The 16,319-nt window shown below is 40.6% G+C and overlaps 1 protein-coding gene across 4 annotated transcripts in view; it reads left to right on the top strand.

Annotated features, from left to right (window-relative positions):
* Positions 1 to 16,319, top strand: part of LOC125450919 (A disintegrin and metalloproteinase with thrombospondin motifs 3) — a 223,626-nt gene that overhangs the window by 176,197 nt on the left and 31,110 nt on the right. For all 4 annotated transcript variants that reach the window (XM_048527310.2, XM_048527311.2, XM_059643498.1 and 1 more), the window contains 5 exons: positions 917 to 1,030; positions 2,651 to 2,796; positions 4,304 to 4,479; positions 4,577 to 4,710; positions 12,539 to 12,662. In XM_048527310.2, coding sequence (XP_048383267.2) covers positions 917 to 1,030; positions 2,651 to 2,796; positions 4,304 to 4,479; positions 4,577 to 4,710; positions 12,539 to 12,662 — 694 coding nt within the window. The remainder of the gene's footprint in view (positions 1 to 916; positions 1,031 to 2,650; positions 2,797 to 4,303; positions 4,480 to 4,576; positions 4,711 to 12,538; positions 12,663 to 16,319) is intronic.

Raw genomic sequence — 16,319 nt, 5'->3', positions numbered from 1 at the left:
AGTGCTCACTAGATTTACTCTTTTTGGCACAGAATCAGCCGCACACTATTAGGACTGCTTTTCGTTTTAGTTTCAGTGTGGTTCCTCAGTAAATAGGAACTGTCAGTTGGCCATGTGTTGTTTGACTGACCTACAGTCCTGCCCAATGAGGTTTCCCAATGGCACTTATAAAATCACTTCATACATTTGTAAGAGAAACCAAACATCTTTTGATTTTAATAAATCAACGAATTGAAGTTAATAAAAACCGAATGAACTGTGGTTGCCTTAAATCTTTTTTGCAAGAGTTTGTATATGGGGTCTAATTCCACATGTTTATTAATAGCACGGAGAGCAGAGAACCAGGCCTCTAGGAATTCCCACGCATGTCTATGGCTGGCCTGAGCTAGGATGGTTACGTTGTCCCAGTAAAATTGATGGCCTTTTTTGTCTGAGTGCATTGAGATAAGGGAATGGTCGTTGTGTCGTTCTCTCATTTCAGTACACTCGGACAACGAAGGCCGTCAATTTAAGTGGGACAACGTGGCCATCCTAGCTCAAGCCAACCATAGAGGTGTGTGGGAATTCCTAGAGGCCTGGTTTTCAACCTGTTGTGCTATTAATAAAGATGTGAAATTAGACCCCATATACAAACCCTTGCAAAAAAGAACCAGAAATGGCACAGAACACCTCAACGGGCCAAATTGTATAAATTCCAAGCGGAGTAGAGCCACATTGCGTTACCAGAGGCTGCACTGATGATATTACCTAGCATGGTGATGAAACATCTGAAATAACAACAAGCCAGCTTGGCGAGCAAGTCAACACCTCACCCACAACCTGAGCTACAAATCTTTGCAAGAACCTTAAAAATCATCAAATTGTGAAAGATCTGTTTGTAAGAATATGAACTAATTGCATGTTCCTGTGGTTGCAGTTTCGCACCTTCCATCCGTGTAAGCAGTTATGGTGTAGCCATCCTGACAACCCATTTTTCTGCAAGACAAAGAAAGGGCCTCCTTTAGATGGAACGGAGTGTGCTCCTGGAAAGGTGAGTTGTCTCTGACATGCTATTACTTGCTTTGAACAAAGCACTTTATAAGCAATGACATATTGCATGCCTGATTTGTGACTGAATGTATTAGAATGGTCAATAAAGAATGGTCAAGAAACTACAATATGTCTCTGACTGAGCTAATGATCTGACTAAATGCTGCCACTAAATTGAGTGGCTTCTCTCAACATCTACTGAAGGTCCTCTAGATGTGGTTGGAAAAATTCCTCATAACTAATTCCTCAAACTCACTCAGATTACAAGAGGTCAGATAGTTTAGGACATTACAGGTAGTTCTCCTGTAATGCGATAGTTGCGTTCTTGTATGACCTTGCACTATAGAAAGTTGCGTTACAGGGAAATCGTTATAGAAAATCATTACATCTGTAGAATAAAAACTTTGCGTTATCCAAACAGCGTCCACTATTCATCAGTCGCAATACAGCCTATTCACATTAAAGGAACATGCTTTATAGCAGAACTACCAAGAGTTGGATATTTTCAGCAATAGCAATTTAGTTCAAAACACAGAAGTGAGCCACCAACAAAACAAATGAAATTGCTGATTGATATTGTAACGTAGGAAGTGTTGGGGGGGTGGGGGGGCGTTGGGTGTGCAATGGCAAGAGAATCTCAAATATAAGCGAATTACTGGATTGAAATCATGGAGAACTAAGTGAGTCATATTAACTAGCTGATTTTTTTTCCTAACCTGATCTTCCTCAAGCGAAAATTGGATCTGACAGGACACTTTCTAATGAGGCTTGTCCACTGAGTCAGCAGTAGAAAGCTAGCCCCAATCAATGGTTTGGAATTATCGGGCTGTCATAAGAGTCATACAGCCAGGAAACAGATCCTTTAGCCCAACTCGTTCATGCTGACCGGACATCCCAATCTGACCGTGTCCCATTTGCCAGCATTTGACCCATATCCCTCTAAATCCTTCCTCTTCATATACCTATTCAGATGCCTTTTAGTTGTTGTATTAGCACCTGCCTTCACCATTTCCTCTTGCAGTTCGTTTCATGCACGCACCGTCCTCTGCTTGCACACGCAAAATGTTGTAGACTTTGTGTGCCTGATTTTCCACTCCAAAACTGAAAGTTACCCATCAGATCCTTTTTAAATCTTTCCCCTCTCACCTGAAACCTATGCCCTCTAGTTTTGGACTCCCCCACCCTTGGAAAAAGACCTTGGGTATTCACCTTATGTATGCCCCTCATGATTTTATAAACCTCCACAAGGCCACTCCTCAGCCTCTGATGCTTCAGATAAAAAAGCCCCAGGCTACTCAGCCTCTCCCCGTAGCTCAAATCCTCGATGTGGTAGTGCTATAGCAATGCACTTATAGTTCGTGTTGCAAATTTCTGTAAGTGTACTTGCACACTGTCTGAAATAATGTACAACATAATAAGATACAGTTAATGCAATAATGAACTGTCTGACAATGCACCAGGTATGAGGCAATGTGATCCCAGTATGTGTACAATAGTTCTGCACTAATATACAGTTACTGTAATAATGTGCTATGAAATAATTAGCCGCTGATATTCATAGTGAGACCACCAATAAGACTAACAATTCCCACTGTTGTGTGTGTTTCATTTTAATTAACAGTGGTGCTACCAGGGCCACTGTTTGTGGAAGACTTCAGAGCAGGTAAAGATAGACGGCAACTGGGGACCATGGAGCAAACTTGGGTCCTGCTCTCGAACCTGTGGCTCCGGTGTCCGCTTTCGAACTCGACAGTGCAGTAACCCAGTGTGAGTGGCTTTGACACTGACGGATGCTTCTGTTAGGAGCATCATGTAAACTATGTGATGTTATTCTGCTGCGTTTTCCCACAGCATGACAAAGTACTTGACGAGAGATGTTATGATGCTGCGATAGCTGTGATACATATAAATCCATAGGAAGGACTGGGTTGCAAAGTTGCTGAGAAAGAGCAGGGGAAGTGTGCATTGACTGGATAGCTTTCTCAAAGCACCAGCTGAGGTACAATGAGCTGAAAAACCTCATTGTGTTCTGTATGTTTCAGTGGTTATTTGCAGGCCACATGCTTTTGAGAAATTTATGCAAGGGTTTTTTTTAGTTAACTACTTCAGTTTGCTTCGAAAAGCAAAAGTATTGCAGTAACCCAGTGGCCTGAACAACTCTGACCAATCTCTAGACTGTGCTGAATTAGCCAACTTCAGCTGAAGCTTTGGGAAGGCAGTACAATTGATGGTGGAGCTCCTGGCTAGGGAGAAGGCATGTAGTCATTATACAATAAGTCATGCCTCAATAGACAAGCAGAAATCAAATTAAGGGGAGGAGCTCCAGAAACATTCCAGTAAAAAGTGTTTTTTTGAAAGTAGGGAGGAAGTTGCCAAAGCAGACCCAGAACTGTGGGGAGAGTGGAAGCTGTATTAAAGAGACACATTGTAAAACAACAAACCAAAGCACTGCCAAAGGATTTATGATTCAGTGTTAATCTCTCTAATGTTTTATTGAGGAAGCTTGAATTTAATGGAGGTTGCTTCAGGTAGACAGCCACTTAGTAAAATTACAAATAGAACTCAGTATCTGGACTTAATTGAATAGTGTGGGGTGACAGTAAGAACAGAATGGTCTATTTGACCTTTGGGCCCTGCTTTATCTCTCTACTACACCTTCACCTTAATCCAATATCCTCATAATCCCTTAGTTCATTTGGTAAGCAAAAATTTCATTCACTTCTGTTTTAAGTGCACTAAACAATTGACAGATCAAATAGCATAGAATATGCCAGATGTGTTCAAATCCCTTTGAATGTGAATAGTTTCCAGTTAGTTAACATTAAAAAAAATCTGCTCTCTATATCCTTACAAAAGAACATGTTAGGCCATAGAAAGTGAATAATGAATGCTCCCAACCAAAACCTACTGGTAAAGTTACCGACGACACAGACTTGTGAATGATTATCTCAAATTGTCAGCAGGTTGCAAAACGCACAACACTAAATAAAAACTGAGAGAACTGCGGATGCTGTAAATCAGGAACAAAAACAAAGTTGCTGGAAAAGCTCAGTGACCCACTGAGGAAGGGTCACTGGACCCGAAACGCTGACTGTGTTTTTTCCTTCCCAGATACTGCCAGACCTGCTGATCTTTTCCAGCACCTTTTTTTTTGTACAAAAGGCACATCAACTGATGTGATGCTTAGTGTTGCATGATAACTATTTTTCTTTCTGTAAGACATTTGTTGCTTGATTAAAGTTTGTAGTAATGTTACTGTTTGGTTGCAACTCAGGCCCGCAAATGGTGGCCAGGATTGTCCTGGTGTAAACTATGAATACCAACTGTGTAATAAGGAAGATTGCCCACGTCATTTTGAGGATTTTCGAGCACAGCAGTGTCAGCAACGAAATTCACACTATGAATATCAAAATGCTAAACACCATTGGCTTCCATATGAACATCCTGACTGTGAGTTAAGTGCTGAAGCTTTGTAGTAATCAAAACAAGTTCCAAGTTTCGAAGACTTGAAGCATTTAAGCAACAAAATGATTTTGTTTTTTAACAGCAATAAAAAGATGCCATCTGTACTGTCAATCTAAGGAAATGGGAGGAGTTGTTTACATGAAACAATTAGTGCATGATGGGACTCGTTGCTCTTATAAAGATCCATACAGCATCTGTGTACGAGGTGAATGTGTGGTGAGTAAAAATTAGCAACGTGCTCCAAATTGTTGCATGGAAATTTTCGCCACATAATCAGTTCCAATGCCACGTATTCAGCTTCTCTGCAAAAAATGGTTCTATGATCTGGCATTTCCAAGAGAGAGTCCTCGCTCATAAAGGGTGTCAGACTTAGATGCAGCACAACTGCGTTTTAGTCAAATTTCTGATTCAAATCTACTGTGTGTGCAATTGTGGTGAAAGCAATGATTCCCAGTATTGAATCCCACTTTAAATTCGTTTAAAATACGTTTATTTCTTGCAATTATTCTTAAAAAATTACAGTCAGTTCAATATTTCAAGATAGGGTGGAAAAATCAAAGATTCTCACTGTAAAAGTCATTCATCCATCATAACCTTCTTACACCATATAACTGCTTCTTGAGCTTCATGCATTATTTCGTTTTTCCCACTGTTATCAAACAACTGTGCACTCAAGCTGAAAACGTTCAAAGGTCTTAAAGTCAAGTTAGACTGGTTTTCAAAGTTTCTGTCAATGTCAGTAGTGCTGTTTGCTAAGGCACACTTATACAAAATGTTCTGGGATTTGTCTACTGGCTGGAATGAATATTTTGCAGGCCTCCCAGTTATTAAGTGAATACCAACAGTGAGGAACATTCATTGCAAAGAAGAACGAGAGAGTTGGGAGTAGTTTTTAAAAGAACTCAGCTAATTATGAAACAAAATCTAAGATAAGTTATAAAGGGTATGTTAGAAAAATAAGGAAATATTATTTCCACCAATCACATTAAGATTTAACAATCTAAATTACATAACAGAAGAATAGTTTTACATAGAGCATTGTTAGGACACTGAATGAATAATCAAATCTTTGGCTCTGGCATTTAGGGAGTATGCAGTCATTTGTTGCTGAGTAAGTAGCCATAAGGTCTGAACAATAATCCAAAGAATTTGAATTCACATCCTACAATGGCTGTTTGAGAAGTTGAATTCAGTTTTTAGAAAATAATAAAATTGCTTACATTGACAATGCAATGAGCACAAAGCTGTGGGACTATTGCAAAATCCCAACCAATTAACTTGAAAATTGTTAACCCAAAGCTTTATTTGTAATAACCTCTATGCGGCTGCAGCCTCTATCAATGTGATTGACGCTTAACAATTCCCTGAAATTGCCTCACAAACCAGCCAGTTGTTTGAAGCAGAAAAAAGCTTGCCTTAGCCTTCTCAGGACAAGGCTGAGCAATTTATGCTGTGCAGTGATTATGAATGATTGATTGGGAAAGAAATTGCAAACAATTTGAGCTCGGTACGTGGTGTAAATTTGAGTTGTACATACAGAGCACAGATCTGACATTTTCATGTAGAGGGTGGCTTTGAGCTCTATACTGTACAAGATTTTTATTGCTTGGAAGAGAGCATAGAGAGAACAGGTGAACAAAAAATCTCACTTTTTGAATTGATGGAGCTTAATTCATTAGAAATTTCTGAAATTAATTTGCTAACAAGCAGTAAGGACTTTGTTAGACAAATCAAATCATGAACAAACAAAGCAAATGGATACCCAAAGTCTCTACCTACCCTATAAACATAGACTCTGAATTAAATCTGGGAAGTTCTGATCTGTGTAGCTTATTCACGTGCTGTGATCTGAAATAATGATCACATTTTTACAGGAGATCACTCTATAATCACAGTACTTTAGCACTATAAGCAGATCTATGATGCACTAACAGTTATGCTGTTTTCTTAGAATAGTGCTGTACATTTTTGTGATAACAGTAAATGTTGTAAATGAGAATGTTGGGTGGATAATAAATTGGTGGATAACGCAGAAATTAGCTGGCTGGTTGACAGTGAAGAGGGATTTCTTAGGTTACAGGAAGATATAATCAAATTGGTCTGATAGGCAGATCAGCAGCAAATGGAATTCAAACCTGACAAATGTGAGATAATGCACTTTGAAAGAAGTAACAAGCCAATGGAATATTCAATGAATAGCAAGACACAAGGAAATTCACAGGAACAGAGAGATCTCAGGGTGCTTGTTCATAAATGCCTGAAGATGGAAGGACAGGTTAATAAGCTAGTTAAGAAGGCACCTGAGACACTTGCCTGTATCAGTCAAGAGATAGATTCTAAGAGCAGGGAGGCTGCATTAAGCTGTATAAGACATTGGTCAGGCCGCAGCTGGAGTACTGTCTGCACTGCCCTACAGGAAGGATGCGATTGCACTGGAGAGGTGCAGAGGAGATTCACCAAGAGGTTACCTAGGATGGAGCATTTATGAAGCGGGGCTCTATAAGCACATATTTTTCTCTTAGGAGCAGAGAAGTTTGAAGGGAGACCTGATGGAAGTGTAGACGATTATGAGTGGGGTGGGCAGGGTGGATAGAAAGCAGCTGTTTCCCTTAGTTGTAGGGTCAGGAACAAAGGGATACACTTTTAAAGTGAAAGGCAGGAGGTTTAGTTGAGGTGGGGGGGGGGGTGGCGCTGGGGTGTGGGGTTTAATGAAAACTTCTTTCACCCAGAGGTTGGTAGGAATTTGGAATCCATCTGGGAAGATAGTTGAAGTGGCAACATTGCAACCTTTTAAAAAGTACTTGGATGAGTACCTGAACTGCCATGACATTCAAGGCTATAGGCTAAATGCAGGCAAGTGGGACTAGTAAAGGCAGTATTATATTTTTGGCAGTACCAACATAATGGGTTGAAGGTCCTCTTCTGTTCTGTGTGATTCCGTGATTTGTGAAGATAATTGAATATTGAAGTTAGAAATGTTATTCAACTTTGTTATTGACAATTTTTCAAAGGAAAACCCTGTTACTTACATCGTTTAATGTCATGTTGTTAGTGGACAATAGTCTTCCAACAAAGCAGACTTCTAACTCCTTTGTTACCAATGCCACAAATAATCAAGGGGGAACTGAAGCCCATAAGAAATTGGCTACATCAGCCCCACACACGTTACCATTACAAATGAGTTAAACTGTGTCACCAAAAAGAAGTCATTTCTTGGTTCCATTCAGACATTAGAACAAAACAAATGGCTAAAACTACAGAAGAATTTCACATTAATATGTTAAAGTTCATATTGTAATTTCTGTTCAAAAAGTCTGTGGAGGACAAAACCAGGTACTGCTAATCTACTTCTTGGGTTAAGCAAATTAGATCAAGTGTCAATAGGACAACGTTTAGAAGAAACTGGTCACTCTGTCATTGGTTGACAAAGGATGATACAGAATCAAATTATTCATTGGGGAAGCTAAATTCAGTGGGTAGGAATAGGAACATGGAAACTTAAGAACATATGTAGGCCATTCAGCCCATAAAGCGTAGTCTGCCATTTACTATGATCTTGGTTGATCAAACACTTCAGTGCCATTTGCCCAGACTGTCCCCATAATGGTTTACGCTGATGAACAAAACTTTATCAACTTCTATTTTAAATAAACTTGGAGTGGGAGTACAAAGATATTATCTGGACTGAATAAGTTGGAGTCAGAAGTTTAAGGGAAGCATGGTGGTTGAACAATGGACTACCTTCAAAGTGGAGTTATTTCAGACCTGGGCCTCTAGAGGGAAAGGGAAGGCAAACAGCGACAGAGCTCTCTAGATGGAAATAAAATGGAAATACAGAAAATGAAGGAAAAATTGTGCTTATAAGTGATGTTAAGTAGAATCAGGATAAGCACAGAAGGTTCAGGTCGGTAGTTAACATAAAAGGAAATCCCTAAGTCTTCAATAAGTGCAAAAAGTAGAAAAAAAAAGTAAAACTAGGAGTAGGAACAATGAGGGATCTGAAAGTAAACTGATGTGTGGACGCAGTGAGTGTAGCTGAAGTTGAAATACCTTGTATCCGTCAGTTTCAAGGAAGAAGATATCACCCAGCCATTAAGACAGGGGAGGAGATTTGGATACTAGATGCATTTAAAATTGAAAAGGAGAAGGTATTAGATAGGCTGTCTGCACTGAAAGCAGAAAAGTCACCAGGACAGTACGAGATCCATCCAAGGATAAGGAGAGAAGCGAAAGTGGAATTTGCAGAGGCAGTGACTGTAATTTTTCTGATATCTTTAGATTAAGGGTTGGTGTCAGAGGCTTAAAGAATTGCAAACCTTAAGCCTTGTTCAAAGAAAAGTGGTAAAGATAAGCTTAGCAGCTATGGGTCTGGAGGTTTAACACCAGTGCTGGAATAACTTCTGTTTACAACCATTCATGACAAAATTAATAGTCTCTGGAACACTTGTGTGTCATTAAGGACTGCTAGCATGATTAAACTAACATTTTTTGGAGAGTTAACAAATGGATGAGTGCAATTATATTTGATATGGCTGAGCATCATATTATTGGCACATGGCCTTCCAAAAGGCATTTGATTCAATGCTGCATAACACTTACAAACAAAATTATAGCTCATTGAATATTAAAAGGACAATAACAACATGAATATAAAATTGGGTGACGTGAAACTGAGTAACAAAGTAGTGGTTAATTACTGGATGGAGATTGATGTCTCATGGAGTTCCCCAAAGGTCACTATCAGGCTCCTTGCTTTTCCTGATATATATCAACGATCTTAACCTTTGGCAGAATTTCAAAGCTTGAGAATGACACAAAACATGGTATCATTGTTAGTTGAAAGGAGGAGAGTGTAGAATTTCAAAAAGGTGATGAAACATTGGTAGAATGGTGGGAGCAGTAACAGATGAATTTCACTGTGAAAAACTGCGAAGTGATTCATTTTAGTTGGAAGAATGGGGAGAGGTAATATGAATTAAAGGACGCAATTCTACAGGGAACGCAGGAGTGGGTGAATGAATAGAGAAGGCATTAAACGTGGCAGGATAGATTGAGAGAGCAGCTAGGCAATGACCTCATGGTATTATCACTGCACTGTTAATCCAGAGACCCAGTTAATGTTCTGGGGTCGAATCCTGCCACAGCAGTTGGTTAAATTTGAATTCAATTTTAAAAATCTGGAATTAAGAATCTAGTGATAACCATGAATTGACTGCTGATTGTCAGGAAAAACCCTCTGGCTCACTAATGTCCTTTAGGGAGGGAAACTGCCATCCTTACCTGGTCTGGTCTACTTGTGAGTCCAGACCCACAACAATGTAGTTGACTTGCAACTGGAATGGCCAATAAATGCTGCCTATAAGCAACACCCTCATCATGTGAATGAATAAAGAAAAGAAATACAAGGATTTATTAACAGAGGCATTGAGTTTGAAATAAGAAGGTTATGTTGACTTGTGCAAAATACTGGTTTGACTTGAGCTGGAGAATTGACACAGTTTTGGGCATTACACTTTCTGAAGTATGTGAAGACAGAAGAGAGAGAGCAATAAAGATTCTAGGTATGATCCCAAGAATGAGGAGTTTCCATTCTGAAGACCAATTCGAAACAATAGGAGTGTTTTCCTTGGGGAAAAGAAGACTGAGAAGATGTTATAGAGGTTTGAAGCAGTGGGGGGTCTTCACAGCATTGATCAGGACAATCTGTTGCAATGTTTTAGACTTTGCTCCCCCAAAAAACCACTTGAAAACAGCACACTTTGTGAATTGAAATACTCTATATTGCTGAATTCCTCAATTAAGTAACTTAAAGAAATGTGCTCTTTCAGTTTTCCTTCCAAGCACCACCTTTCTCATATGCCAACATACCCAGCCATCAGTAAGCATCCCATTGTCTGACTTCACCGATCACCAGTCAACCCTTCCCATACCTGCCTCTCCACCCCATTGCCACTCTATCCCAAACTATCGCAGTGTGTAAGGTCTCAGGATATGAGTGGTGAGAGGCAGGAAGAGCAGCTTTGGATGGAGAACAAGCTGCAACTTGAGGGTTGGCAGAGATAAACCTTAGAGTGAGAGTCAGTTGGTGACCAGGAGGATCAGCAATTGGGAGTGTCAGTGAAAATTACCCCGAGGGAGAGTCTGCCAACGACCAGAAGAGTTGGAGACCCAGGTGGTCAGCCAGAGAGTGGGAATGTTGGACACCGGAAAGTTGACCAGCAACAAGAAGGGTCAGAGACTGGGATGGTTAGTCGGTCGCTCTAAAGTAGCACCAATCAGCTCTCATGCCACTACTTCATACAAGATATGAAACAACTCTTAACTCTAAACTTTAACATCGGCCCTTTTAACTGACCAACATTAGGTTGAAAGAACTTAAATTTGGAAAACTTACATAAAGGCATTGGTATTACTTTGACTATAAAATCTCTTACTTTGTTTTGTAATTTTGTGGAGGCAAGATAACAATGTAAATCTACTCACAGATATTTACCACTTTTGATTAGAGGCACTTCATTGATTTGTCACATTAATATTGACCACTTCTACCCAAAAATCAGTAATTGTCAAAAGGCCTTGAGACAGAATATAATGACAGTTTGCAGCCTCATTTAAAAGGAGAAGTCTAAAAAAATCATCTCACCTCAATATCTGGTTCTCTGTTCTTCATAATCTTAATATAATTAGCAAAGATGAATCACAATTGTGTTTAAAGCTGATATAATAACCAAAAAGCAATGTATTATTTTGAATTGTATTCTGCTTTGAGAATCCAAAGGATGTAGTAATTGGGGACTTCCTTATCAATAGTTCACAGTTTTATTGTATATTTAAAATAACATTCTCTAGTTGTGGACAGCAATGGAAAGGTTATTATTCATGAAGTATAGTCATATCAGACTCAAAACATAAAACTCTGTTCCCGTCCCCACACTTGCTTCCAGACCGGCTGAGTTCCTCCAGCACACTCAATTTTTATTTCCGATTTCCAGCATCTGCAGCTTTTATTACAGCAAAGTCAAGGTTGCTCTCCCAAGAGTCAAGATCCTCCAGGAATGTTTTGGAGCCAGATAAAATTACGTAGGTTTTAGATAGAATAAATAGAAATTGAGTATAAAGCCGAAAGAAGGATCGATAAGCAAATAGCCGAGATTTAACTTCATTCAAATTGATGAGTAAACGAGCTAGAGGCAACACAGGAGCAAACTTTAACACATATAGTTGTCAGGACTTGAATGCACTCCCTCCTTGAAATTGTTGTGGGTACACATTCAAATTAGTGCTCAAAAGGAATTGGCTAAATATCTGGAGGGGAGAAAAAGGAATGAATGGGTGGGGATGCAGTGGGAGGGAAGACAGGATTTCTTTTTGAAAGAACTAGTAAAGACTTGATTGGCTGAATGTCCTCTTTCCTTGCTGCGTTATTCTATCAGTCCCAAAACACTTTGCAAAGTCGGTCAGCAGAAGCTGTTGGGTGTTAAAAAGTGGGCAGAGTTGAGGCGGCACAGTAGCTCAGTGGTTAGCACTGCCACCTCATGGAACTAAGGAACCTGGTTTGATTCTACCCTCGGGTGACTGTCTCTGTGGAGTTTGCAAATTCTCCCAGTGTCTGCGTTAGGTTCCTCTGGGTGTTTCAGTTTCCTCCCACAGTCCAAAGACATGCAGGTTAGGTGGATTGGCTGTGCTAAATTGCCAGCAGTGCCCAGGGCTGTGCAGGGTAGATGGATTAGCCATGGGAATTGCTCGTTTACAGGGATGCAGTGGATCTGTATGGGGTGCTCTTCTCAGGATTAGTGATGGGCTGAATGGCCTGTTTCTGCACTGCAGGGATTCTATGATTATAAGCATCCCAGTAATAGGGAGAAGCCAAGGGTCAATGATTTCTCTCCCTGACCGTGCTAAAATGGAGCAAACACAGTAAGTTCTCTCACATGCAGTAGGCTAGAGAAGTGAACAAGCTGTACTGGTCCCCGGTGTTTCTGTAATGTAGTCTATTCTACAACTGCATTTTGCTGTCGTGTTGATTAAAGGTTTATCTCCACAGAAAGTCGGCTGCGATAAAGAAATTGGCTCAAACAAAGTGGATGACAAGTGTGGAGTATGTGGTGGGGACAACTCCCATTGTAGAACAGTGAAAGGCACATTTACCAGAACACCAAAGAAGTCAGGTAGGAAAACTCTGATTTATACTGAACTTTGTCTTTGAAATATGGTTGAAATATTGTGGTAGAATTTCCCGGAGTGTTTTGCAATCTCCCATGGAAGTTACCACTGATTATAATACACCCTGATCTATGTTAGAGAAATACGGTTGGAATATCTTTCAGGAATTTTTCTCAACTCTTTAAATTTTGGAAACAGATAAACTGAAACATGTAAACTGGGACTTTGCCCCAAACTTCTGGTGGCTGACCAGGACTTCTGAGGAGAACATTCATAGATACTTCAGATGTACAACAATGTATGACATGTAAAGATGATGGGCATTGTAACAATGTTCACTATCCTACATATGCAAGATTGTGGAAAGAAGTAACTGAGGATATAACAGAGCTACAGCTCTTATGAACTGCTGCTGTTCACATGCATTGCAATTCATGTGACTGACTAGTGATGCACAAATAGAATCCTCATATGCACGGGATATCAGACTGAGTCGTAAAATTCTACAACACATGAAAAAGCCCTTCGATCCGTTGAGTCTTGTCAGTCACAAAGTACCACCTAACTATTCTGATCCCATTTTCCAGCTCTTGGCCCATAGCTTTGCCTGCCTTAGCATCGCAAATGTATGCCCAAATACTTCTTCAATATTATGAGAGTTCCTATGTCTCCCATTCATCCAGGCAGTGAGTTCCAGATTCCCACCATCCTCTGGGCGAAAACAGTTCTCTTCACATCGTCTCTGAATCTCCTGTTCCTTACTTTAAGTCCATGCCCCCCCAGTCATTGATCCCTCCAGAGGGAAGACTTCATCCTGTCTACTCTGACCCTACGTTATTTTATACATCTCAATCATGGCCCCTATCAGGCTGCTCTGCTCCAAGGAAAATAGCCCCAGTCTGTCCAATCTCTCTTCAGAAGGAAAACTCTCCAACACAGGGAACACGCTGGTTAATCTCCTCTGCGCCCTCTCCAGTGCAAACACATTCCACCTGTAATTTTGGATTCCAGAACTCTGCATTAGACTCCAGTTGTGACATAAACAACATTTTACAAAGTTCCAGCATTACCTTCCTGCTGTTAAGCCTCATACGTCTGTTAATAAAGGAAATATTCCATATGTCCTTTTAACCACTTTATCTACCTGTCCTGTTACCTTAATGGACTGGTGAGTATACATACCATGTTCCTCAGGTTCCTCATGTTCATCATGTATGTCCTTGCCTTATCCAAGTCACCTTACATTTATTCGGATTAAATTCCATTTGCCCACGATCAGCCCAATGACAACCATGCCCGTAGATTGCTGTCCTTAGTCTTTCATGTCCCCTTCCTGCTCTCCTAATTTCTTTTTAAAATTTCTCCTTGCACAATCTGTACTCTCGCGGGTTTATGGTCTTTTGAGCCTTCAAATTCGACCAAAAACCTCCTTTTTTTCTCTTTATCCAATCCTCTATAACCCTTACTGAAGGGTTTCCCAGCTTCACACAAATTCAGTGCAGATTGCAACTGATGCTGATAGTCTCCAACATCTCCTCAGGCTTGAATTGAAGACATTCGGCTAGATATAATAAAAACTTTGTTTTAATACTCCTGTATTACGCTGTTAGAAATAATGAACCTTGCTGTATGTTTTAGCCTCTCTTTAAGTTTCCTTACTCAGGTGAATAGCCTGCTTCCTGTTTGCTGTCAATATGGATGAGCAATATCTGCTTCCACAATATCAGGCTTGCTTGATGACACATAGGTTGGTGGAGAATCGGGTAGTGTTGAGGAAGACCATAAGACCATAAAACATAGGAGTGGAGGTAAGGCCATTCGGCCCATCAAGTCTACTCCGCCATTTAAATCATGGCTGATGGGCATTTCAACTCCACTTCCCTGCACTCTCCCCGTAGCCCTTGATTCCTTCTGAGATCAAGAATTTGTCGATCTCTGACTTGAAGGCATTCAACATCCCGCCGTCCACTGCGCTCCGCGGCAATGAATTCCACAAGCCCACCACTCTCTGGCTGAAGAAATGTTGTCTCATTTCAGTTTTAAATTTACCCCCTCTAATTTAAAGGCTGTGCCCACGGGTCGTAGTCTCCCCGCTAACGGAAACAACTTCCTAGCGTCCACCCCTTCTAAACCATACATTATCTTGTAAGTTTCTATTAGATCTCCCCTCGACCTTCTAAACTCTAATGAGTACAATCCCAGGATCCTTAGCCGTTCATCATACGTTAAACCTACCATTCCAGGGATCATCCGTGTGAATCTCCACTGGACACGCTCCAGGGCTTGTATGTCCTTCCTGAGGTGTGGGGCCCAAAATTGGACACAGTATTCTAAATGGGGCCTAACTAGAGCTTTATAAAGTCTCAGAAGCACATCACTGCTTTTATATTCCAACCCTCTTGAATTAAACGACAACATTACATTCGCTTTCTTAATTACGGACACTACCTGCAAGTTAACCTTTAGAGAATCCTGGACCAATACTCCCAGATCCCTTTGTACTTGTGCTTTGCGAATTTTCTCACCATTTAGAAAATCGTCCATGCCTGTATTCTTTTTTCCAAAGTGCAAAACCTCACATTTACTCACATTGAATTTCATCAGCTATTTCCTGGACCACTCTCCTAAACTGTCTAAATCTTTCTGCAGCTTCCCCACCTACTCAGTACTACCTGCCTGTCCACCTATCTTTGTATCATCGGCAAACTTCGCCAGAATGTCCCCAGTCCCTTCATCCAGATCATTAATATATAAGGTGAACAGCTGCAGCCCCAACACTGAACCCTGCGGGACACGGGGGAGGTTGCAGAAAGACATGGACAGGCTAGGAGACTGGGCTAAGAAGTGGCAGATAGAGTACAAAGTGGGAAGGTGTGAGGTCATACACTTTGGTGGGAAGAATAGACATATAGACTATTTTCTAAACCAGGAACTGTTTTGAAAATCAGAAGCACAAGAAAATTTAGTAGTCTCAGTTCAGGATTCTCTTAAGGTTAATGTACAGGTTCAGTTGGTAGTTAGGAAGGGAAATGCAATGTTCGCATTCATTTCAAGAGGGCTAGAATACAAGAGGAGGGACATACTGCTGAGGCTGTATAAGACTCTGGTCAGACTGCATTTAGAATATTGTGAGCCCTTTTAGACCCTGTATCTAAGCAAAGATATGCAAGACTTGGAGGGGGTTCAGAAGTCGTTTACAAGAATGATCTCTAGAATGAAAGTTTGTCGTATGAGGAGTGGCTGAGCACTCTGGGTCTGTACTCATAGAGCCATACAGCACAGAAACAGACCCATCAGTCCAACCAATCCATGCTGAACATAATCCCAAACTAAACTAGCCCCACCTGCCTGCTCCTGGTTTACATCTCTCCAAATCTTTCCGAGTCATGTATTTATCCAAGTGTCTTTTAAACATTTCAACTGTGCCCATACCCATCACTTCCTCAGGAAGTTCATTTCATTCGTGAATTTGATGGAATTTAGAAGGATGAGGTGGTGGATCTCATTGATAGTTACAGAATACAGAGAGGTTGGGAAGAGTGGACATGGAGCATGTGTTTTCACTTGTAAGACAGACAAGGACCCAAAGGACAGCCTCAGAGTGAAGGGACGATCCCTTAGAACTGAGATGAGGAGGATTTCATCAGGATGGCTAATCTACG

The sequence above is a fragment of the Stegostoma tigrinum genome, chromosome 3 (genome assembly GCF_030684315.1).
Source record: "Stegostoma tigrinum isolate sSteTig4 chromosome 3, sSteTig4.hap1, whole genome shotgun sequence".
Classification (NCBI taxonomy): Eukaryota; Metazoa; Chordata; class Chondrichthyes; order Orectolobiformes; family Stegostomatidae; genus Stegostoma; species Stegostoma tigrinum.
The sequence above is the reverse complement of the archived record's forward strand: the minus strand, read 5'-3'. Positions and strand labels throughout refer to the sequence as shown.